General features: G+C 35.0%; 1 protein-coding gene across 1 annotated transcript; it reads right to left on the bottom strand.

Annotated features, from left to right (window-relative positions):
- Positions 1 to 5,289: 5,289 nt before the first annotated feature.
- On the bottom strand, positions 5,290 to 26,567 carry hoip (NHP2-like protein 1 hoip). The gene is made up of 5 exons (XM_090375006.1): positions 26,448 to 26,567; positions 17,194 to 17,311; positions 13,306 to 13,409; positions 8,438 to 8,471; positions 5,290 to 5,502 (listed from the first exon to the last, which is right to left on the bottom strand). Exons 1-5 carry the CDS (start codon positions 26,448 to 26,450, stop codon positions 5,378 to 5,380), a joined length of 384 nt encoding a protein of 127 aa, XP_090231132.1. The 5' UTR covers positions 26,451 to 26,567; the 3' UTR covers positions 5,290 to 5,377.
- Between the last annotated feature and the right edge of the window lie 559 nt (positions 26,568 to 27,126).

Genomic DNA, 27,126 nt, shown 5'->3' with positions numbered 1-27,126 from the left:
TAACAAAAATGATAAAAACGAAGATGCACACAAAAATTTGAGCAAAGAGACTAGCTGAATTTTTAAGACTTCAAATCAGCTTATCCAAGCTCTGGATATGGATCCTAATTTGTAGAGGAGTTTAAATTTTTGCAGAACTTTATCATTAGCTTTAGTTCCTTATGAAGAAATTTATACAGAAAAACAGAATGCTTCTAAGCAAACAATTTTAACTAATTTTTTTCAAAAAGTGCCAGATGCTGTTACAAGTTTATCACAGGAAAAGTGATGAAGAAGCAATGAATTTAGATTAAAAATCTAAAATTTTTGGGACATGTTTCTAATTTTTTATCTTACCAAATGAAGACAATTTTTTTTCACACATTTCTTTGTTTACAGGTACGGAACCTTCATTATGTCATATAGACTACTTTTCACATTGCGTGGATTTGGACTGTGCAATGTTTAGAATGTAACCCCTGCACAAAATAGGCAATTATATTTGCAATGTATAAAACATTCATTGAAATGTTCAATATTAGTTTACAGTATTTTACTTAATTTAGTACAGTAAGGTAAAGTAAACTGCAGGCATTATCAACCCACTGCAGGATGGAAGCCTCCTCTACAACTCATGTTGAGGGGACAGCCTCCTTAGCCGAGTGGAGTGCAGTAGCACACTCTGAGTAGACCAGTGTTCAAGCCCCTGACTGCTAAATACAGTCGAACTGCCAACCTGCACTGGACCAGAATGGCAGATTATGGTCAATTTCCCCTCAACATGAATTGTTGAGGCTTCCAGCCTGCAGTAGGTTGATAATGGCTAAAAAAAAAAAAAAGTTTCCTTTTTTTAGTACAGTAGTATGTATTTGTTTTTAAGGCAGTTTGATTGCTGAAATCATATCACACATTTAAGCCTCATATTAAAAAATATTAGTCAATTGCAACATCCATACTGAAGGCAGCTTTTGAACCCTCAGCTGTTACTTTTTTTTAAGCAAGTTCATTACCCACTGTATCAATCTGGCAATATGAGCTAACATCTTAGCTTATAATTCTGGTGACTATTGTTCTATGGAGTTTATAGGGACTGGAGCTACTGTATAATCTAATAAAAATATCAAGTTTCTCTTGAATAGTTAGGCTATGTACATAACTTCCAAAAAACTGGAATTTTCAAAACTCTGGTGTGCGCTCGATCCCAAGCACCTACTATGTGCATGTGTGTATATATATATAAAAAAAATAGTTCATTAATCTTATCAGAATTCCAACACGTGGAATGGCAATAGTAGATGGCCAACCTCTACAGCACAGGGCCGGTAACCAGCAAGGCACCTATTCTGTGCCAAGAGACTGACCCTCAAAAGAACCCAATGTATTCATCACTACACCGATTGGCCTTGCTGGGTATAGTACCTCCTATCTGGTGTTGCCATAGATTGGTTGTAAACTTGTGGGGGGGGGGGGGATGTCTGTGTATATATATATATATATATATATGGTGAATTATAAAAGTTACTGCAGGATAGGATTGACAAGTATTTCCGGGTATGAGAAATAAGATTACTCGATTTGACCTTTGGTTGTGAGAACACTTGACGTCATACCTTCATTTCAACCATGGAAGCAGAATACAGCAAACCCCCGCTATTCGCGGGGGTTACGTTCCTGAGAAATGCCGCAAATACCGAGTTATGGCTCCCATAGTAATAAAGGGGTTCCGTTCCAAAGTATGAAATATATAAGAAAAACTAGTCTAAAATTTTGTCTATGTATGTATTATATGTACCTTCATAATATGACTATGTACATAGACAGTACCTAGTGAAATGCAAGCATATGGCATCGAAATGAAAATAAGAAACAATTTAATATTAAATGTAATATTTATTAGAAATTTCAAACAAATCTTTCAAACCAGCGTCTTTGCTAACTAAAAAACCTATCCCGCCAGTGCTATCACCAGTTTCGCTAAAGTGTTGATAAGGAGTTTTGCGTTTTCACGAATGATGAGTGAATTTAACAGAATTTTATTTTGAGTTCGATCTTCTATCCACAGATTTAAAGCCTTTTCCATTTTTTATAATTTAACATCACGAGTTACAGAGCAAATTTTTGAAGCAATTAGCGCGTTTTCACGGACACTACGGCCGATTTTTTGATTGATCATACCGTTGACTCATTGATTTTATAATGTTTTGCCACTGAGGAGACACTTTCACCATTAGAAATTTGGTCTAATAACTCAATTTTATTCGCTAATGTCATCACCTTTATTGATATTTTCACATTTCTCTTGTTATTCGTAGTTATATTTTTGTAGGGGTTAGAAAGAACTTGTCCACAATAAAGTCACTTTCTTCCGTTAACACACTCGAAAAAGTCTGTTTTACACTGCAAAATGGTAGATTTATCACTTTTGTAAGCATATGAATTTATAAATTTATTCAATTTATAAGCATATAAATTAAAAGCAAACGATGAAACCTTCCATAACAAGCGCATAACACATATTGAACAAGGATTAGCGAGAAACATTCACGCTCGCGATTTTGTCACCCCTCTCCCCCTACCCACTGAGCGCTGTTTTGACCGGGAAAGATAATTTTAGCCATGCTCATGTTTTTTTATGGCGGAAAATATCCACGGCGCTTTAAAATTCACATTTTTTAGGTTTCATTTTATATTAAATCAGCAATCGCGAATACAGATACCGCGAATAGCGGGGGTTTACTGTACAAGCTTCTTCAAAATGTCTAATATATCTAGAAATTTATTTCAAATAACCAAATTAGATGTTTTGTGTAGAAAAAGAAAACCAAGAATCCTCTGTATATGTGGGCAACTTATCACAAAAAATGTCACTGCTTGTTAATCACTATTAGATATTAACCATGCCAATGTGTCTCTTGTCACTTATAAAAGCCCAAAGAATGGTATAACACCTGAGACACTACAAACAATGATGTGAAAGTCTTTAACCTTTCACAATTAGGTTAAAAAATAAATTTAATTTGTACATGAAATCAAATACTCCCATACCCATTTTCCCCAATATTCTCTTATATTTTTATATAATATATTCTTTTTAATTTCAACGTACTATGAATTATGGCAAGTTATCAAAATATGAACAGCTTAGCTCTGGGTGTGTATGTGTTTCAGTTTGGGTTCAAGTAAACTTAAATTCTAAGGAAATACCACCAAATTATTTTTGTTAAGTTTTGTTTAAGTATTAAGTATAATCTTAACTATTTAAGTTTTGTTAAGCATTATGTTTAACAAAACTTTAATTACAAAATCCTGAAACCCCGTGTGTTCAATTCAATCAGTCCAAACTATATTTTGAACAGGCTAAGAGTTAGAACACTTGCTTCTTGTCCAAATGGCAGTCAAGCATTCTATTGCCACTTCAGCCAAAGACAAAACCTGCTAGCATTCTACTTTTCTTCTAACTCATGTATTGATCTTGGTAAACTACCTACTACCATTCCCATTACATACTATTTAATGCCTCCAATGGTCCTGTCAAAAGGATTTTGAACAATCTTGATGCTAAGAAAGCTCCAGTTCCTAATGATATTTCTCCATTTGTTCTCAAAACCTGTGCTTACTCCTGTTTTGTGCCACTTTTTTTTTTTTTTTTTTTAACTTTCTTATTCCAAAAGTATTTTCCCTTCCTGCTTAGAAATTTGCTCATAACCAGCCAGTTTGTGAAAAGGGTGACAAATCTCTCCCATCCAATTATCATCCTATTACACTTCTACTCCTAAAGTAATGGAGAAATCAACTAACCACCAACTCTTAAAAACTACCTAGAAACCTTTCATTTGATCAATGATTGCCAGTATGGATTCCAGTGCGATCCACTGGTATACTGGCTTATGTTAACCATCTATGGACAAATTCAATGGAAAAGTTTGGTGAAACTCAAGCAGTTGCTCTTGACATTTAAAAAGCTTTTGATTACATTTGATAAAAAGAGATAAATAATTTTTCATCTATGGTTTGCCAACTGTTTTTTTGTAATGGGTATCCAGTTTTTTTCTGACTGCTCACTGCAGGTCTTCTAACTTCATGTAATTCAGGTGTTCAGTTCTTTCTCCCACTGTTTGACTCTTGCACATTATTAATCACCCTCTTCCATTGACTGGAAATCCTATCTGTAGTATTGCTGCCGATAGCACATTGCATTCCAGCTTCCAGTTTGAGAAACCTTGCCCTGCACAAACTGCTTCAACTTCTCAAATATCCACTAGGAATTCCTTAAATGCTGATCTCCAAGTAATTCTCCAGTGGGGCAAAGATAACTTAGCTGATTCCAACCCTTCTAAAATTCAGTCGTCTTATATTTCGCAAAAAGGATCCTCCAATGCTTATCTTCGATGACACTGAGTTCTAGACAAGATCACATTTTTCTACGGGGATTCCCCCCCCCCCCCGACTTCTAATCTCTCTTGGCATAAGCACATCATAAATATTGCTTCCTCAGCATCTAAAAAATTGCATTTTCTCTTTTGCTCTCAATATTACTTTTCTTCCAAATAACTGTTCATTCTGTACAAATCACAAATCTGTCATACCATAGAATATTATTCCCATATCTGGGGCTATATGGGAATATTCCCATACCTGAGAGAGGTTTTGGGGGCAATGCCCCCAAAACCTCTCTCGGGCTTCTAGATTCAATTCAGAAGAAGGCAGTTAGGTTAATTAATGACTCATCTCTAACATTATCTCCACTCTCTGTCTCACAGACAGTGCTGTTTCTGCTGCATGCCTTTTTCTACAGATACCTCCTGGGCAGTTCTGAACTGGCTTCTATAATTCCCGCTCTCTCTTTCAAACCAATCCAAACACTTGTTGCGATAAGTCAATGTCCTTTTACTGTCCAACTTCAAACTCACAGAACCAACTTTTCTTCTTCCTCATTTATTTCTTCAAATTCTGGTTTCTGAAACAACCTCCCTTCACATGTATTTCCTTCCTGAAAATTACAATCTACAGAAATTAAGTCTAATGTTAGCAAGTACCTTCTTCCATCTTCTCAATCTTCAACCTATGCACACTACTAAGTACTATAAGTTCCAATATCTCTCGTGCTTGGGGTCTTCATAAAAAAAAAAAAAGCTAAAAATTAAATTTTTATCATAATGCAAGAGATTAAATATTTATAATAAGACAAGAAAAAAAGTGACAGGTGCTGAGCAAGCATATTTGTTCCATTTTGGGCATGAGTCACAGAGGATTAAGTTTATCCGAACTGATGTATTTAGCCTCAAGTCCTGATTAACAAATAAGACAATGTTACTTAAAGCAATTTATTCTCGGTATATACACATTACACTGAATGACATGATGTAAGTAAAAAATAAATGCCATGGGTAGATGAAAATCACACCAGCAACTTCTCTATCTCTTGTTGTAGTGCTTGAATCTGCTGTTTCAGTTGAGAACCTTCATTAACAGTGACAGAACAAGCAATCACTGGCCTTGACACTCCACATGCTCTACCTAGGGCTACCAAGAAAAGGAAAATATGGAATCAAACATTGCTTTTATTTTTAAATTTAACCTAGTTCTATTTGAATGGTTAGCTCACATAAAATAAATGACACAAGGAGTAAACTTTTATTTCTTATAGCAACCTAACATTTGTCATATATTAGGTTGCTATAAGAAATTGGCTAAATAAATGTTTTAATACTTAAAAAAAAAATGGTTGTTGAAGAAAAAAATAGATCTTTATTTAAACTGATCATATCTTTAACCCAGCAAGCAGTGTGTGAAGTCACAAAGGGCAATTGTAGGTGCATACAAGATTGATTGAAAAGGTTAGAGACTGAACTAACACTTGGGAAATGATGACACTTACTGGCTATTTGGATTGAGCTTTTTGAAGTAGTCTCCTTTACAACATGAACCAATTCCAGCACTTCTGATAGGTTTCCCTTTGGAATTTCTAGTAGTTCCTCTGTCACATTTCTGAATAATTTCAGAATCAATGCAAATCTGTGACCTTTCAAAGAGCTTTAAGTTGGGGGGGGGGGAGAAGAAATGGTGCCAAATCTGGTGGGCATGATGAACAGGAAACTACAGTGATGGGATATAGGGAGTCTTGAAGTGGTTCCCCCCAGAGTCAGAGAAAATACCCACCTCATTAATGCTAAAAACCATACAGAAAAATAATAATGTGCTACTGCATAGTTGCAGCAACAAAGTGAAAACAAATCGGGAAAATCTCAATTCATTTAATGCCCCCCCCCCCTCCAAAGATAATATTACCACAACATCCTTTTCTGGCACATTAAAATTTACAGTATCATTTGTATGAGATTGAAATAACCTTTGCTGTTTCTTGCATGGAAAAAAGCCGACAGTCTATAGTTGGTGCACATTTCAATTTGAATGGAAGTATTAATGACCAGAACTTTTGGCATGAGGCAATCCTCAAGTAATTCATGAAGTTCCCAAAAGTCTATGTAATATCAATTTTCAGCAGAATTCAGCATTGATGATTCAGAATTTTTAAAAGAGATCTAATAGACCACTAATACATTCTTTAAATGCTGATTGTTGTGTTGTTTTGCATTACCCAGTCATTCCAGCTCTCCCGAGAGTGCAGATAATTTTTTTATGCAAAATGAGAACTCCACATTATCACAATCCACAAAGCAAATGATCCAGATGCACTTTGAAACTGCCCTAGCTATCTAATCTGAAAGCAAGAGTATCACAAGCCATACTGTCAACATCCCATCTCATGTTGTGCACCACAAATTTTTTCAGCTCTATCAATTAATTTTCTCTGAAAATGTATTAAATTGAACTTAGAGGCATATGATGCAAGAAAGCAAGCTTATGCAGCATCAGCCATAGGGGGGGGGGGGACCGCTCCTATTTCACCCCTCCGTTTGTTCCAAATACCTGTCCAGCTCAGCCTTAAATTTAGGCTATCAACTTCCACAACAAAAGATGGAAGTCTGCCATCCCTTTATCCATAACAGCAATTTGCCTCCAATGCCACATTGCTCCAATTTGTGCAGCAGTCTTCCATGAGCAACAGTATCAAAAGCCTTTCTAAGATCCAAATATATGATATCAAAGTTATTCCCTGCATCCAGTTCCTTTGTGACCACATCATAGTATCCAATCAAATTGGTCAGACAAGACTTCCCCTTAACAAAACCATGCTGTGTCAGAGCTATAACCGAAGTCTTGTCTAGATGATCCTGCAGTGCAGTGCTTCTTTAACCAGTGACTCCATTAATTTCCCTGGAACAGAAGTTAAAATAACAGGTCTGTAATTACTTGTCACCTTTTGATCCTCCTTTGTGAATTGGGGTCACATTTGCACATCTCCAGTCCATGGGTACCTCCCCTGAGTCCAAGGAAGCCCTCATAATTATGGCTAAGGGTTTGCTTACTTCCTTTAATATAACTGGATAGATCCCATCCACCCCGGGTGCCTTTCTTATGTTTATCTTCAACAATTTCTCCTCCACTTTCCTCTCAGTTATTACAAAATCATCTAGCTCACTGCCAGTTTAATTCCCCTCCCTGAATAACTCCTCATGTGTGAATGTAGATGCAAAATACTCATTTAGTTTGTTAGCCACCTAAGCAGGATCATCAAACAGTTGAACAAATCTGATTCATCCCTTTCCTTCTAAAGTTTACATAGGTAAAGAACTCTTTGCATCCTTTGCCAAAGATTTCTCATAATCTGCCTTTATCTACCTAACCTCCTTTGTGACTTGGTTACAGACCAGCTTATATCTATCACAGGCTTCCATGCCACTCATTAATTTATATGTATCCCATGCATTTTTCTTCTCTGCTACATGTCTCATTAATTCATCTGACATCCATTTAGGCCTAAACCTTGAACAATATTTCTTAGTTGGTATGTAAAACCTAGTAGCTTCCAAGATTAATTCTTTGAATGCTTCCCATTTTGAATTTGCTGTTGGTAACATCATCAGTTGGTCCCACCGTATAGAATTTAAATACTCTCTCAGACCTCCGTAGTTGTCTTTAAAAAAGCAAAAACCCTCCCCTTTAAACCTTGTTGGTAGTTACCTCTGAGTAAATTCCACTTGAGCACACTGTGATCACTGCCACCTAGTGGTTCCTTTATCTGCAGATTCTCAATGCAATTTCTCAATGATTCTTTTGTAACCTTGAATTCTGCATATTTTTATATTTTTTTTCTGCCACCAGTAACAGTACTTCATCAAATTTGTTAACTATTGGTTAGAACACTTATAGCACACATATACCACCACATTTGGAGTATTACATGTGATAATTCAGAGAGAGAGAGAGAGAGAGAGAGAAGAAGAAGAAAAAAAAAAAAAAACACATAGTAAATGCAATATTCAAAAAAATATTTAAATAATTTTTAAACTGAATTTATAAAATATATATTATAAAATAAAGATTCAAAACCTACCGTGTTTTGACTTTACAAACACATAAGGAACATTCTAGAAAAGGAAAAAAAAAAAAAAAAAGGACATTAGCGTTGAAAATAAGATTCCTTTAAATCTATGTGCTTTTAATTTTACTGTATGTTTTCTTATTTTATGCTTAATTCACTTGCATCAGTAAAATTTGTTTTACTGATGCAATTTTAGATCTTAATAATCCAATATAAGACCAGGGTGGCCAACACGGATTATATAGAATAAAATAAAATATCTTAATTTTGTTTAAAATTAATAAAAACCTTTAAACTAATTAAACAGATCATAATAAAACTGTATAATTATCAAATGAGTGAAAAACAAACACAACAATACATACTTTAACTGTATAGTAAGTTATATAAACATATTTCAAATTTTTTTGCAATATTTATTGCAGGTCTTCAAAAAAAAAAAAAAAAAAAAGAAGAAATTCTAACTTACATATTTTTCTTTTCATACCTATGCACGACTGATGAAGTTATTACATACGTATAACTTCCTTGTTTTTGCTAGGGGTAAGCTGAGATTAAGTGGAACTTCGACTCTTAAGATTATTGTATACGACGATCGCTCCAAAAGTAGTCTCACATTTTTTTCAAAAGTTATATTCATCCTTTTTAATTTTTTTTTATGAAGACCCCAGGCATGAGAGGTATTGGACCATGTAGTATTAATGCCATGCACGGATTGAAGGTTGAGAAGTTGAAAAGAAGAATTGTTTTAGATTATAATTTTCAGGAAATACATATGAGGGAAGGTTGTTCCACAAAATGGAAGTTGAAGGAATAAACAAGGAAGGAAAAAAAAAATCAGTTCTGTAACTGAAGTTGGGCAGCAAAAGGATACTAACTGGTTGCAGCAAATGTTTGGACTAGTTTTGAAGAGAGTGGGAATTATAGAAGCCAACTCAGAATAACAGTGCTCATGAAGTATCTATAGAAAAGGCATGCAGCAGAAACAGTCTATGAGACAGTGAATGCAGACTTCGTTAGAAATGGGTAATTAATTACCTAACTGCCTTCCTTTGAATGGAAACTTGAAGTGTGAGGGAAGTTTTAGGGGCACTGCCCAAGATGTGAGAACAATATTCTATGGTTGTTGTTATTTGGTTTTTAGGAGCATTAGCAACTAAGGCCATATTGCTCCGGGACATGCGGTGGTAATTCCCTGACCTTTCCGCATCCTCCGTATTTGGTGGTGACGGGCTCGAACCCTGGTCTAATCAAGAAGTGTGCTACGCACTACTGCTCCCTCCCACCTGGCTATGGAGGCACCTAATATTCTATGGTAGGGAAAATTTGTGATCTGTACATACAGAGCGAGCAGCTGTTTAGAAGACAAGTAATGCCAAGGACGAGAGAGAAAAACCTAGTTTTTTTTTTTTTTTATATGCAGAGGAAGCAATACTTGTGATGTGCTTATGCCAAATGGGATTAGAAATCAGGCTAATCCCTAATAGATATGCGATCTTGCCTAGAAATCTGCATGTCATCAAAATACGCACAGGAGCAGAAGAATCCTTTTTGAGAGATATAAGACAGGAGTGAGTTTTAGAAGGATTGTAATCAAACAAGTTTATCTTTTCTCCACTTGCCCAAATAAAGAGCATTTATTTAGTATTGCTATTTGTACACAGTAAGGCACATTATCTAGAAAATCACCATCATGGTCACCCACCTTCCATCTGGATAAAGTCTGCATGCCTTCACAGTAAAATTGTACTCCTCCAGCCACTGCTTCACAAGGAAGTTGTCACTGGTCATAAATTTTGTACCATAAATGCCATTATCTTAACAAAAAAAAAAAAATCCAATGGGAAAGAATTTTTTGCTGCTTGTGTGTGTCTTCATCAATTGTCAAGGAACTGTCACAGTAGACCTTTGCACAGGCCAACCGTTTCACTATTCTACACACTTGCTTTCCAACGCCAGGAATGTCTGTACAAATGTAAACTAGCTAGCAAACATGGACATAGCAACATGCTCTGGCGCTGTTAAAATAATCTGATTTTCCCCCTTTGCTTCTGACAGACATTGATCGAGGCAACCATATTTAACGACTGCTATACATCTGTGGGAAGACATCATTACCATGATAAGAGGCAGGAAGGATGCACATGATATAGATTATTTATAATTTGTTTAGATAATTCCAAACAGATTGTTTTATGTTTAGAATGAATATAGCTTTGTTAAAAAAAAAAAAAAGGTGTATTTACTTCTGCAGTGACTCGTATGTGTATGTATATACAGCATGAGTGTACAAATGTGCACCATGTCAGGATCTGCTAGGTGGTAGATGACTCTCATCAGCTAGTGCAATACCACCACTTTGCTTATTGGAGGCTTGAAGTGGTGAAACCCATGTTTACTCTCCAGAGCAAAGTTTCTGGCACCCCTCCCCCAATCCCATGCATGGTACTAAGTACTATAGGTTTTGATAACGTTCATGTTTAGGGTTTTCATAATAAAAAATAAATAAAGTGATTTCTATGGTCATTCTGAGTAAAAAATATATCCACAAGTGTCCAATTTGAAGCAGTTATAGAGATATGACTATTTGAATTTCGAAAACGGCTATGGAATTTATAATGGTAAAAAAATAAACAGATACATAACCAATAAAATGTTTATTCATTGTAGGTACATGGGGTTTTTTTTTACCATTATAAACTCCATAGCTATTTTTAAAACTTAAATAGGAGAATATCTCTGTATTGGTTTAGAAATGGACCTTGCTGATAACCATTTTTATGCAGAAATTATATAAACGCCTCATGACTTCTTTGCATATTACCAAGATTTGATATTATGACCAAAAGTATTTGGACGCACACTGGAAATTGCAAAAAGCACCTTTAATTCAAAATCCTAATATACTGACAGATGTTCCTGTGGCCTTTTGGCTCTGTTCCGTGATAATTTCCACAGATGATATGCATGAGTTCAATGATTTTTTCTTATTTTTTTTAAAGGTATCACCTGTGAAGGTTCCTTTGAATAACACCAGCCTTGGTGGATTTTGGATGGTACAGTTGTGGTTAGTAAATTTACTGAGATTAATACTAGCATATCTACATAGTGATACTTGTGCAGAGAACTTCTTAAATGGTACTGTACATAGTATTCATGGAGATGTTCACATACTTTGTGCACTGTGTGTGTTTACACACATATACCAAATATGTAATGAAGTTTCTGATGACTGATGTTATTTCGGCATTCTATATTTATAATAATTGTGGGTTATCTGATCTTGATAACACTAAAAACCTTTGTTTTTCTTAATTTTTGTTACAAAAAAACCAAGTGACACAGTTTATGTTTAAATGAGTTCACATATATTTAGGTTTTGCCACACATGAAAATGGAGGATTTTATCAAATATATTAATAAAACTATACATGTCAAATTATCATATATATATATATATATATATATATATACTATCATTGAATTATATTAAATAAAGTTAAATATAATGAAATGTATAAATAAATAAATCCTTAAGCATTCATTAGAGGTAGTGACATGCAATTCCTCCATATGAAGCTGAAATACATCCAATATTTTAAATTAAATTAAATAAAATAAAATATAAGCCAGTAGTATGGCAAAAACTGTAGAGCGAAAATTAACATAAAAATAACCCAAATAAACAATCGAACGAAAAAAAGAATAGATATAAATAGTAGCCCAGAAACCCTTGTATAATTTCGATCTTTAAATCCAATTAACAAAAACTATACAAAATTTAGAATAATGCCAATTATTTATTAATTTAGCGGTACCCCCCAGAGAGGTACCAGTTCCGAAAGACATGAAATATCACCAAAAAAGGGGGTTAAAGGAACTACCAAACGATAAAAAAATCAAAATAAATTAAAATAAAATAGACTGACCATCATGCCCCATCTCGACAGCGATTCCATGACCATTATTGGCCTCATGGTCCTCTGTCGAGATGGGGCATGATGGTCAGTCTATTTTATTTTAATTTAATTTATTTTGATTTTGTTATCGTTTGGTAGTTCCTTTAACCCCCTTTTTTGGTGATATTTCACGTCCTTCGGAACTGGTACCTCTCTGGGGGGTACCGCTAAATTAATAAATAATTGGCATTATTCTAAATTTTGTATAGTTTTTGTTAATTGGATTTAAAGATCGAAATTATACAAGGGTTTCTGGGCTACTATTTATATCTATTCTTTTTTTCGTTCGATTGTTTATTTGGGTTATTTTTATGTTAATTTTTGCTCTACAGTTTTTGCCATACTACTGGCTTATGTTTTATTTAATTTAATTTAAAATATTGGATATATATATATATATATAATTTGTATTAATATTAAATTAAGTATATATACATATATATATGGGAATTCAATGTAACTCTATAAAGGTAATGTTCAAAGAGTTACATATGAAAAAGGTATACAGTTGATGAAATAGTTTCAGTGAAAGTGAATGCAAAATTAATAAATAGGTATGACAGATGCATCTAAAAGTGCTAAGCAGCATTAAAGGATGCAAGAGTAAATATATATATAAAAAAGTTATATTAATATATTGAATTAAATATGCATAAATGGATGTGATAGTTATATAAAGTGCCAGCAACTAGCAGGGTGAGGAAAGTAGAAAAAGAAGTGTAGCAGATTTATGAAAAGTGAAAGAATGTTAAAATCCTAGAAATAATTATTGATACATGATCAGGTATAATACCTGATCATGTATCAATAATATATATATATATATATATATATATATATATATATGATAATTTAGTACAGGATTACCAAAGTTGGATAATTTGTTCTGTCAAAATACTAATATTAACAAATTTTATTTACCTTGTCTTCACAAAGAAGTGGCAAATGCAAAAGAATTTCCAGTGGTTCACTATCAGCAGCCATGATGATGACTTCAGATATACCTCTGTTCAAGGTTTTAGTGGCTATTAAAAAAAAATAAATAAATAACAGCAAGAATGAAATTAGTGCACTCTGGTACTATCAGAGTAAGTCAAAACATTTTCGATATATCTTGTGATATAATGGGGAAGGGGGAACATTACTGATAACATTGAGGATTTTATATATAATTCACCATCATATTCATAATAGTAGTAGCCATGTAGTGCAAGGAAGCCACAGCTTTTGGTGTGCTGGCTGGGGGGGGGAACACACGAGTAGATAAGAAAATACTTTATTTGCTTATCTCCTTATATAGGTACTAACTATGTGATTGCCACATTCATATTAAGTTGACCTCTGAATTTATTCAAATTGTCAGCTCAACTACCTGCCAAGGCAACCTGTTCTAGCAATCAACGACTTGCTGGCTAAAAGAAAACTTCCTACAATCTAGTCTAAACCTCTTCTCCTATAATTTTAATTTATGCCCAAGTTCTGGAAAACTGAAAATTCTGCCTTCGTTCATTTTACTAACCCCTCTCAGAGCCTTATAAACCTCAATCAGGTCACCTCCAAAGTGCCCAGCTGCCAAGTGAAATCTTTTTCTGATTTCACCATGCATGTTACCTGTCTTTAGATCCTTTCAAGAAGCCCAATGTCATTTTTCAAATGAGGTTAATGACTGCTAGGCAAATTCCACTGCATCATCAGCTATACCAATTTGTTGTCAATGTTAACCAATAAATGTTATTTCAAATTAAATAATATCATTAACACATACACAATCATATTTGATGTCATTTCTTATGCTGGGTAGACCAAATTATTAAGCACAGTAATCTCTGACCTTTTAGGCTAGAAGATTTTGAGAAAGGCTCTTGTTTGCTGACAACAGGGATGGGCAACTTTTTAAATGGCAGGCCAAATAAAATGTCTGTGAGGTGCACATAGGCCAAATTTGTTTTGGCCGTCCATGATTATTAAAATGGTGTGTAATAAAAAATTGTCAAACAGTTTTATGTTATTTATTATAATATTTATACATACTAGTACATATAATTTATTTATTAATTAGAAAAACAAAATACAAATTCAAGACAAAATTACAATTATAGTAACAAAATACAAATGCAATTCCAGTAAAAAAAAAAGTGAAATATTTTATTTTTATATTTAAGGAGAGATTTGATACTGTTTATTTTTATCTGGATCAATATTTGTTGTAGCAGTGCAGAGTATTTTCTAAATTTACGTCAGGAATTCGGGATTTTATAAATGTAATTTTTGAAAATAATTGTTCACATTTGTATGTGCTTCCAAATAATGACAGAATTTTCTCTGCATTATCTATCACCTGTGGAAATCCTTCTTGATTAAAGTTTTTATAAAATTTGTGTTGAGATCATTCCAAAAATTATTTTCTTCAGAAGGCCATTTATTATATATATATTTTGAAAACTAGTGCAGGCGGAGGTGGCCCATCCTCGAATTAGAGTCTGTGAAGATTGCTTTCACAGCACAGAGAGAGACAGAGAATATCTTTATTGCACTATATACAATTGTAACCAGTTAGGCCTGATAGTGTTGCAACGTCCTGTCATGGTGAAAAGACCAGGGGTTATATGCAATTTTACAATGTTCAAGCTAATTTATGTGATACGCAACATCACAGAAAACAATCTGCATTGTAGAAAGATGTTCTCATACCTGTTAACTGAAAAATGAATCTACAGGACTTAAATACAGATATTTTTTTCTTATGGGATATTTAGCATTAGCAGAGGTATATGATGCAAGAAAGCAAGCTTACGCACCACCAGCAAAAAAAAAAAAAAAAAACCCAACTCTTCTAATTTTACTCATCTGTTTGTTCCAAAAGTTTGTCCAGTTCTTCCTTGAATTTATTTAAGATATCAACTTCCACAACAATAGATGGAAGTTTGTTCCAGCAATCAACTTGAATTTATACCCCCTCAGATGTGCAATCTGAGCAAGAGGAAGAATCTCATCAGCATCGAGCTTGCGCAAACCTTTCAAGGCATTATACATCTCTACCAGATCACCTCGCAGGTGCGTAAGTCCCCAGATTCTGCAATTTGCAGAACTTCAAAGTCGTTTTTGGTATACTTTGGTACACCTTGAATACTTTGTACAGGTGTGGCCTGACCAATATCTTATACACAGGGATAATCACCTCCTTATCCCTGCTAGTAAAATTGCTGTATATCAGTGACAAGACCCTATGAGCTGCTCTGGCAGCCTGTCTGCACAGCTCAGAAAACTTCATATCTGACTGCACATTACCCCCAGGTCCTTTACATTCTCCAATACCCCGAGTGTAAAACCACACAGTTGGTAGGTTACTCTGAAGTTACTGCTACTCATATGCAGTACTTTGCAGTTGTCAATGTTAAACATCCATTGCCACCTCTCAGCCCACCTTTCTTTCTAGATCCTGTTGCAGTAGTGTGCTGTCATTAACAACCCTGCCAACTTTTGTATCATCTGTAAACTTGGACATTAAGCCTGATATACCTTCATCAATATCATTGATAAATATACAAAACAACAATGAGCCCAACACCAATCCCTGGGGGCTCCACTAATAGCATTAGTCTATTGATTACCACTCTGTCTTCTCCAACTCAACCATCCCTTTATCCATAGCAGCAATTTGCCTCCAATGCCATACTGCTTCAATTTGTACAGTAGTCTTCCATGTGCAAGAGTATCAAAAGCTCTCCTAAAATCAAAGTATATGATATCAAAATTATTTTTTGCATGCAGTTCCTTTGTGACCACATCATAATACCCAATCAAACTGGTCAGACAACACTACCCCTTAACAAACCCATGCTGTCTGAACCAGTGACTCCATAATTTTCTCCTGAACAGAAGTTAAACAGGTCTGCAATTACTCATGTCACCTTTTGAAACCCCTTTGTGGATAGGGAATACATTATAATAAAAAAAAATATCAATAAAAATAAGTATAATTTGTCACACAATGCAATAATTCTACGTGTCTTAATGAAATTCAGTTTAAGAGATATCTGGTTCATTATTATGTACTTTAATTTTTACCAAATTAAAAATCTAAATCCACAAGTTAACACAACATATCAATCTCTTCCAATATCTTTTATCAACAGCGAAAAGTTCTGAACTCTAATTTTTCACGACATTGAATGCAAACTTGCATTCAAATGTTTTTAAAATAATTTAACCAAAATGAAGGCTAACTAGACAGGTAACCACACAGGCATAGCACAATTCACTGAAATTAAAACCAACTGGGCAGTTGGTTTAGTTTCCCTCAAAACCCTTTATGTTGATAAAAATATCAAAAAATATGTTAATAATGTGTAGCTGATTGATGGATTTTTTCTTTTTATTTTACAATTGGGTATTATTAATAAATACAAAGTTATATCAATGATTTAAATATTCATTAGGTCTGTATCAGAAAAACATTTTTTTTTTTTTGGTTTGCAAAAATTTTTCTTAGATAATTTTTTTTTTTACAAAATTTAACTGATACAATTATTACAATCAAAAATTTTAGCAAAACACTGTGTGAGGATTTCCTTTACTACAACAGCATGTATAGGTAATGAAGTATTCAAACATGCTCGGTTTTGATGCAGTGCAGAGTTCAAAATATGACCAGTATAAATACTGAAGTGTAATCACAGATTTTGTAGGCACACCATCACTTACACACAGTAACGTGTGTAAGTGATGGACTGGTGAAATAAAGCAAAGTACATTAGATAAAATCACAACAATTAAGGAAACTTTAGTTATGAAATTTCAGAATAATACCTTCATTAGCTCCTTTCTTGAGCTGTTTGTAATTCGATGCTTGCTGAACAAGATTGAGTATTTTTGTAGTGAGAGCAGCATCTGCCAAAGGATAGGCTTTGGGATTCACTTCTTCAGTCTGCATATAAAGGGTTCAATGGTATATAAAAAAAACAAAGAATAAATACTGACCAAAGTTTTTTAAAAAAAAATTTATATACATATTAAACTATACACATTAAAAATTTTGTAAAACAGACAAAAAAGAAAAGCAGAATAAAAAAATAAAAAGCATTCAGCAAGCAAACTGGCTTTAGCACCCACATCCTACTGCCATGAGCATAATAGTAATCGTGGCATGTGATGCAAGAAAGCAAGCTCATATGCTTGCAAGATAAACAGAAGGCCATCATTATAGTCTATTTAAGAAGTAGAGGGATTAGTGAAGTAGGAAAAAAAGGTTGAATACAAATATGAAATTTCTATTATGGACCAAAATTAAAATAGTACTGATTCTATATATTATTTGTTATATATTTATATAACAAATAATATATATAGAATTGATATATATAACAAATAATATATATATAACAAATAATATATAATATTTGGTCCTTGAGGTTGTCACAGACATTCTCTCAGGTATGCCAGACTAGCTGTATTTGCTACCTGGGAGTCTAAAATGCTGATGGAACTGATATTCAGGACACACACACAAGTCAAGTGGACCCAATTTCGGCGAAATCTGGAAGGTCAGTGACAGCCAAATCCTCTGCTTGCACCTTCACAAAGGTGGGACTGTTAGTAATCCTGGGTATAGCCCCCATGCACAAGCACACTGTGGGTGGCCACCCAGGTGTGAACCAACGTAAGCCGGGGTCGAGGTGTGGGCCCACATGGAGGAATGCTGCCCCTCTGTGTTACCAGGCAATACTAAGTGGTAGATAACTCATGAACCGGTGCAATACCACCACTTTGCTTATTGGAGGCTTGAAGTGGTGGAACCCATGTTCAGTCTCCAGAGCTAAGTTCTGGTCAACCCATCCCTATCTCTTCCATCACACAGTATGACTGATGACTTTTGAGGTTATGATTATCATGGCAAGATCCAATCTTCCTTACATTTTGAGGGTTCAGCTCTAAAACTGTTCCCAGGCTGGCTGCTAGTTAGTACACCAGACCAAACCTATTGGTAACTCTAGGAGGCTTCCAGATCAGTTGGTGTATAATCTTGCTACCTCTACTCTGCCAGATAGTGATTGGAGGGAGTCCGAGTAGTGTGTGTGTGTGCAGGTGGGGGGGGGGCATTGTTGAGGCCACATTATGTCAAGGATCTGGGTATATTCTTACCATGTATTTGCCATGTCCAAAAATTTCATTACTTCATACAGCATGTTCCCCCCACCTTTTCTTACTATTGAATACACCATGAATTGTCAAACTAATAGAGTAAGCTTATCTGAAAAAAAGATCTAGACCTCCCAAACACTTTCTAGTTCATTTCACAAATATAGATGGTCTTAGTTCTAATCTCAAAGATGGCCATTTCCACTTGCAGCATGCTAAACCCCATGTACTTTTTCTGACAAAATCTCAGTTATCGGTTGATTCAACTACTGCTCATCTCAGTTGCCCAAATTATTCACTGAAAGATTCCTTTTGCCTCAAAGGTGGTACTTGTGCATATGTCCATTCTGATATTCCCTGCCAGAGACATGGTAATTTGGAATCTTCTCTGGCTTAAAATCTCTCTACCGCATTGTCAAATTCATCTGTTGTCTCTACCGTTCTCCCAACTCCACTAATCACTTGGATCACTTTGACTTCCTCTCTTTGCAACTTGACTTTCTCCAGTCCAACTTTCCTAACAGTGAGGTAATTTTCCCTGGTGATTTTAATGTTCATAACTCCAGCTTGCTTCCATTTTCTAGTCACACCGACCCGGCTGGTTAAGATGCTGAGGCTTTTGCAATTACTAAAGACCTTGAAGATTATTCATTTTCCTACAAGAATACTGGACAATCCTAACCATACAGCCAACACGCTTGATCTTTTTCTCACAAACAACCCTTCTAAGTACACGGTCGAAGTGAGTGGTACTTTAGGCACCTTGGATCACAACTTGGTGATCGTCTCTTCTCCAATGGAGCCTTTATCTAATAGTTATTCCCAACCTCGTGTTATTTGGCATTACAAGAATGCAAAATTGCATGACCTACGAGATTTCTTTTCTTCTTTTCCTTGGTCGGACTACTGTTTCAAAACTTCTGATGTCAACATTTGCGCAGATCGTGTCAGTGAAATTATTCTTGTAGGAATGGAATCCTTTATCCCGCACTCCACTTTAAAATCTTGTCCTTTATCTAAACCTTGGTATTCCAATAAATGTGCTAAGGCCTTTTCAGGAGAAGAATACTGCATATCGTAATTGGCTTGTTTCAAATTCTTCAGTTTCATTTTCTGTCTACACCAAAGCTCGCAACAATTGTAAAGCAATTATTAATCAGTCAAAACTAGATTTTGAACAGGCTAAGAGTAGAAAACTTGCTTCTTGTCCTAATGGTAGCTGAGCATTATGGTCTCTTGCCAAAGCTATTGGTCGCAACCTTTTCCAACTTCTGCTCCCGCCTCTGTCAAAACCAGATGGTTCTGTTGTCACTTCGGCCAAGGATAAAGCTGACTTGCTAGCATCCCATTTTTTTCCCCAACTCATGTATTAATGATCTTGTTAAAACGCTTCCCACCATTTCCAACACGCTCCATTCAATGCCTCCTGCGGTCTTCCGTCAAAAGGATGTCAGAAGGATTTTGATGAATCTTGATGCTAAGAAAGTTCTAGGTCCTGATGGTATTTCTCCACTTGTTCTGAAAACCTGTGCTCCTGAACTTACTCCTATTCTTTGCCGCCTTTTTTCACTTTCTTATTCCAAAGGTGTTTTTCCTTCTGCTTGGAAATTTGCTCATATCCAGCCAGTTCCTAAAAAGGGTGACAAATCCCTCCCATCCAATTATCGTCCCATTGCAATTACTTCTACTCTTTCTAAAGTAACGGAGAAAGCAATTAACCGCCAACTCTTAAACTACCTAGAAACCTTCCGTCTGATCAACGATCACCAGTATGGATTCCGTCAGTGTCGATCCACTGGTGATATTCTGGCTTATGTTACCCTTTTATGGGCAAATTCAATGAAAAGTTCGGTGAAACACAAGCAGTTGGTCTTGATATCTCAAAGGCTTTCAATCGTATTTGGCATAAAGGTCTTCTAAACAAGCTTGTATCTTATGGTTTGCGAACTGCTTTTTGTAATTGGTTATCCAGTTTTCTCTCTGATCGCTAACTGAGGGCGATAATAGATTGCTCTGTCTTCTTAACTTCTCCACTAATGCTGGTTTCCTCCAAGGTTCAATTCTTTCCCCCACTCTTTTCCTCTTGTATATTAATGACCTTCTTCCATTGACTGGAAATCCTATCCACAGTGTTGCCGACGATAGCACATTGCATTCCACTTTCAATTTTGAGAAACCTTGCCCTGCTCAATCAGCTTCGACTTCTCAAATATTTGCTACCAATTCCTTAAATGCTGATCTCCAGTGGGGTAAAGACAACTTAGTTGATTTCAACCCTTCTAAAACACAGTCTTGTCTTATATCTCGCAAAAAGGATTCTTCTGCTATGCTTATCTTTGGTGACACTCCAATTTCTAGGCAAGTTGATATATCTCTTTTGGAGATTACCCTGACTTCTAATCTCTCTTGGCAGAAGCACATTACAAATATTGCTTTCTCTGCATCTAAAAAACTTGGTTTTCTCTTTCGCTCTCAGCGTTACTTTTCTTCAAACAGCTGTTCACTCTGTACAAATCGCAAATCCGCCCTACCATGGAATATTGTTCCCACATCTGGGGTGGTGCCCCCAAAACCTCTCTCTGGCTTCTTGATTCCGTTCAGAAGAGAGCAGTTAGGTTAATTAATGAGTCATCTCTAATAGTCTCTCCACTCGCTGTCTCAGATGTGCTGTTTCTGCTGCATGCCTTTTCTACAGATACTTCAATGGGCACTGTTCTTCTGAATTGGCTTCTATAATTCCCGCTCTTTCTTTCAAAACAGTCCGAACACGTGCCACCACCAGCCAACATCCATTTACTGTCCAACTTCAAACTCACAGAACCAACTTTTCATCTTCCTTGTTTATTCATTCAACTGCCGTTTTCTGGAACAGCCTTCCTTCATATATGCATCCTGAAAATTACAGTCTACAGAAGTTCAAGTCTAATGTCAACAAATATCTTCTCTTGTCTTCTCAACCTCTAACCCAAGCATGGTACTAAGTACTATAGGTTCTAATACCTCTCGTGTTCAGAGTTTTGATTAAAAAAAATTAATATCTTTATTTAAAATTAATCTAAAAATCAACATATCATTATCATTCCTTCACTCCTAAAGCAGACTGCATCTGGTGATGACCTTGAGTTCGTGCTAATGGCAGTACCTCCATAATTTTTTTGCACTAATGGCAATACCGTATATGACCAATCAATAACTAAACTTTGTATATGAATGCTTTAAAATATTAACATGTTCTTATTATTCTATTGCCCAATGATAGAGTAAAATTATCATCAAAAATCAAATCAGAATTTAAAAACAATTTGTTTAAAAAAAAATTCATGACATTTGCAAAAAAAAAAAAAAAAAAAAAAAACTTATGATTCAATATCATTCTCTACATCTACTTATTTATAATACTGACATTAATTAAAGCCCATTAGTTGCTAGTTACTGTATCTTACTAATCTAATATTAAAATTGTAGGAGCACAAGTAACTCACCTATTTATGTAATTCTTTAAATGATTCTTTCTCACGTCTTTTGTTAATTTTATTTTTTATTAAGAGGCAAGTTATTTAAAAAGAAGCTGTTGCTATTTTTAATATTAGATTTGTAGCTTTATAAAAACCAGAATTTGATTTTTATCAAATTCTGAATAAATTTTTTAGTTCAGCTTAAAGGTGGACATCAAATAATGAGGTATACATACACATGTGGGTTTTTTTTTATACAGTGTGGGGGGGGGGAGCAAAGTCTCAATCTATTTCTGCTGTTTGTTTGTTATTTGGTTTTTAGGAGCATTAGCAACTAAGGCCATATTGCTCTGGGAATATGCGGTGGTCATTCCCTTGACCTTTCCGCATCTGGTGGTGACGGGCTCGAACCCCAGTCTGATCAAGAAGCGTGTGCTACGCACTGCTGCTCCTTTCCACCTGGCTACGGATGCGCCATCTATTTCTGCAATAATTATATCAATTCAGAAAATTCTAGTATCAGGTACAGGGTAGAGCCTCCTGCCACTGGACGACATCACATCCTTCTACATATTTTTAACTGGCTGCTAATTGGCAGTATCATGATTGTTGTGTCACATGCTTTTTTTCCTCTGTGTTCTTTTATTTATTTATTTTTTTCTTGTGCATGTGTTAAAACATGCTTTCTCACATTTTTGTAGTAATTTATTATTCACTTGATTTTTAGTATTTCCTATGGATCTTTTTATGGTAAGTAAAATTTGTAAAGATAACCAAAGTGTACTCAGTTATTTTCAAAAGCACGATTAATTTTGTGAGATTTTTGCCTTGTAATCAGCCATATAATTTACCAGCAAAAACCAAGTTGTGTGGTTTCAGTTGGCATTGACTAAAGTGTCAGCCGAAGCAATCAGTTCTGAAAAATAGTTAATTTGTAGGTGCAAAAATTTCGTTATCAAAATTCTGTATTTAATGTATTACTGGAATTTCACTCATAGCAACATTAGAGCACTTATCCTTAACACGGCAGATGGGTGTTGACTATTATCAATTTTTTACAGACATTTGTTCATGGAAAAGCTTCTCTGATTAAGTTAAGACGGGGTTCGTGTCAAACAGTCCAGATTGATGAATCGCTACCAGCGAAGGCAAAGTACAATCAGGAAAGAAATCTAGGGAAGCAAAAGTGGATATCTTGAATCTATGATGTAGAATTAAATTTTTAAAATTTTCTGCATGTATTCATTAAAAGAAATAAAATCTTAGTCATAGTTTCAGTTTAGGATTTTATTTTGAAAACTAGAATTTTTATAAGCTAATAATATGGATGTGAATAATTGTATAAGATTCAATCTTTAATTCTTCTGCATTAAAATTGGTATTGGAATGAAATTAATTCTCATCAACAGAAATATTTCACACAGCAGTTCTTAACCTTTTTTGACCAGTGAACCCCTTTCAACAATATTTTTATTGCAAACCACTAAGCCTATATTCTCTGAAATCGTATAATACTTCTGAATTTTTATTATAAAATATTTCCAGTACATTTTTATAAACAATATTGAGTAATAATATAAAATTATTATTATGTACCAATACTGGTTGTCTTTGAGACTGAAAAAAAAAAAAAAAAAAGTATAGAAAACATTTATTAACATGATATACTGTAAGACAGTAAACTAATTATAAGGAATTGTGGGATATGTGGTTTCTTTCATTGGCATTTCTTTACTTTATATTTAATTTTATTTTACTTTATTCTATCTTTGTTTATTATTAGTTAATTTTTGATACCCTTTTAGCAGAGCCAACATCTGCACATTCACACCCAATCCCCAATTAACATCCTGTTGCGCATGTAAGGGACCCACCTGAAAGAAAAGATGGTCTTTTGCCCTGAAAACTGAATTTTGCACTTGAACAAAAATCTCATATCAGGTTTGGTAACAAGTTAGCACTGACAGCTAACTAATAATAATAAAGGAGGGAAAAGTGTTTAAATTATAATACAATAAAATCCCCGCTATTTGTGGAGGTTACATTCCTGGGAAATGGCATGAATATCGAAAACGCAAATACTGAGTTAGTGCCTATAGTAATAAAAGGGTTCCATTCCAAAGTATGAAATATATAAGAAAAACTAGTCTAAAATTTTGTCTATGTATATGTACCTACATAACATGACTATGTACATAGTGAAATACAAGCATAAAGTATCGAAATGAAAATAAGAAACAATTTAATATTAAATGTAACATTTATTAGAAATCTCAAACAAATCTTTCAAAAGCATATCAAGAATATGGGTTGCTGGGTGAAAATTAACTCTTAATCGAAGTTTGTTTCTTCATTTTTTTTTTTTTTGGGGCTCCTTTTGGATTCCCATGTAAGGTAAGGGTAACTGTTCTAGGTCTCGTTTAAACTTCATGCTTCTTTCCAAATTAGGATCCATTTCCATCAACTTTTCTGAAAGTTGTATGGAGAGGCTAAAGATTTCCTTTAATGAACATTAAGATCTTCCTCCTCGATCATTTTGGTTCTCATTTGACCTTGTCACTAATTCATCCAACTCCTCTATTGTAAGTTCATCTGCATGAGCCACAAATAAGTTCCTGAATGTCTGTTGCATTGATGTTTTCAAAGCCTCCACCCGCCTTCTATTCGCTGTACAATTGCTACAATATTGGAAACCAGTTCATTGACATTGGGGATTGTTTTAGCAACAACCACTTCTGGCCACAATTTTTGCCAACATGCATTAATTGTAGATGCTCTTATCTCATCAACTGATGTCTTGATGTTGATCAGGCAATCTGCAATGTTATAATTTTTCCAACTTTAACTTACCGTTAAGTCTGACTCCCTTTCTATTTTTCCAATTAAGCCAGTAAAAGTTCTCCTAACATAGTAGGATTTAAATGCAGCAATCACACCTTGGTCTAGTGGTTGTAAAAGTGATGTGGTGTTGGGTGGCATATTTTTTATGGCAGAAAATGTTCACGGCACTTTAAAATTCAATTTTTTGGGTTTCATTTTATATTAAATCAGCAACGGCAAATACACGAAACCATGAATACAGATACCACGAATAGCGGGGGTTTACTGTATATCTAATAAAAAGAGAAATGAATATGAGCATGAAGATAAAATCATATCTAAACCAGAAATCAGTTTACTAATGATATACAAAAACAGACACTACAGTGGAAGTTTGGTGTGATAGTTCTGTTTTCCTGCCAACTTGCCTGCAAATTGCGTGTATTCTATGATCAGCTGGAATGTTTTGCTACACAAAAAACCATAATTTTTGGAGAGGAGGGGTATATTGACTAACATGACTACAGCATGTAAAAAATAATTTCTCTCATCTCGATGGGATTTGAGCAGATAGATATTATTAGCCACATGGTGCAAAGAAGCCTGAGGCTTTTGCTGCACCAGCCAAAAAAAAAAAAAAAATTCTGAGTTACCCTGAGAGAGAGAGTCGAAAGTAGAAGGGAATCAGCAAGAAAGAGTAGAATGATGATTTCCAACTCAGGATTCTGGGTGCACCAAGCCTATTCACCAGATGTGAATGAGCTCCTGGCCTACAAGGATTGTAAGTCAATTATATACAGGCATATAAGTAGATTAAATGTGGATGCTCATTACAGGGGCTCACATCTGGTGAGTATGGACTTGGCATACCCAGGGTCCTGAGCTGGATATCATCATTCCATTCTTCTCTTTCTTGGTGATTCCTTTCTACTTCTGACTCTCTCTCTCTCTCTCTCTCTCAGGGTAATTTAGAAATTTTTTTTTTTTGGCTGGTGCAGCATAAGCCTCAGGCTTCCTTGCACCATATGGCTAATAATGATTGTGGGAAGGGCCAGGATACGTGCACTTTCTAAAAGGACTTATGGCTTTCCCCACAACGTAGCCAAGTTAATCTCGGGCGGCTGGGGGGGGGGGGGGTTACAAGTTTTTTTTTTTTTGGTCCCTCATAATTGTTTTCACACAACAAAACCGGACAAAAAATACATGTAGTTTATTGCCGTATTCTGCTGAAGTCGCGTAGTCCTTTTACATTAGTGCAAATTCGGAAACCAATCAAAAGTACAGTATACGGGCAAAAATATTTTAACTATTCATAGTTGTCTATGAATAGTTTAACTATTCATAGTTGTCTATGAATAGTTAAACACCTCAAGGCTCTATTAATTTAACCCATTTTAACTATGAATAGTTAGGGAGTCTCAAGCAATTCATATATTTTAACTGTGTTTAACTTTATCTAAATGAAGAAGTCCTTCAGCCAGAAGTAACATATAGTAAAAAACGTAATCAATTATCCCAATTATATAATAATTAAATACATTTCTACCACGCGGCTAAGTGTTATAACAACGAAGCGATTCATCTAGAAAGTCAACAAATATGATTTGGTCAGACAAGTTAGTAAATAAAATATTTTTTAAATTCACTTACCATACCGCAACGTATGAAGGTTTAATTATAAATAATAGAAGAAAACCCCCTCCGCGATTTACCGCTTCACCGAGGCAAGAACAAAAAGGCGCAAAAGTGCTACACAAACACACGTGCAATGGTTCCTACCAAGATAGTTAATGTATACTACTGCCCTCTAATGACAGAAAAATAGAAAAGAATTTGGAAATAAAACTCAAAAATTACAAAATAGCCAATTCAGTACAGTATTATAAAATAATGAAAAGTTGGACTTGATGGTTTCCTTTTGTGTTGTTTGTAGTCAGCAGAGTTTACACTGCCTAGGAAATGCAATGGTCACAATAGTCACAGCGGGATAAATCATATTACCATGAGATGTAGTTATATTAAAGGAGGCGGCAAAGAAACTAAGCAAACCGTTAGCCATAATTATGAGAGCATCCTTGGACTGAGGGGAAATCCCACGGACTGGAGATGTGCAAATGTTTCCCCAATTCACAAAGGGGAATATAAGGGTGACACGAGTAATTACAGACCGGTTAATTTCACTTCTGTTGCGGGTAAAATAATGGAGTCACTGGCTAAAGGTGCATTGCAGGATCATCTAGACAAGACTGCAGCAATAATTCAGACACGGCATGGGTTTGTTAAGGGAAATTCTTGTCTGTCAAATTTGATTGGATACTATACTAGTGTG

Source organism: Mastigoproctus giganteus, chromosome 6 (genome assembly GCF_048544385.1).
Source record: "Mastigoproctus giganteus isolate SK-2022 chromosome 6, ASM4854438v1, whole genome shotgun sequence".
In the NCBI taxonomy this organism is placed as follows: Eukaryota; Metazoa; Arthropoda; class Arachnida; order Uropygi; family Thelyphonidae; genus Mastigoproctus; species Mastigoproctus giganteus.
The sequence above is the reverse complement of the archived record's forward strand: the minus strand, read 5'-3'. Positions and strand labels throughout refer to the sequence as shown.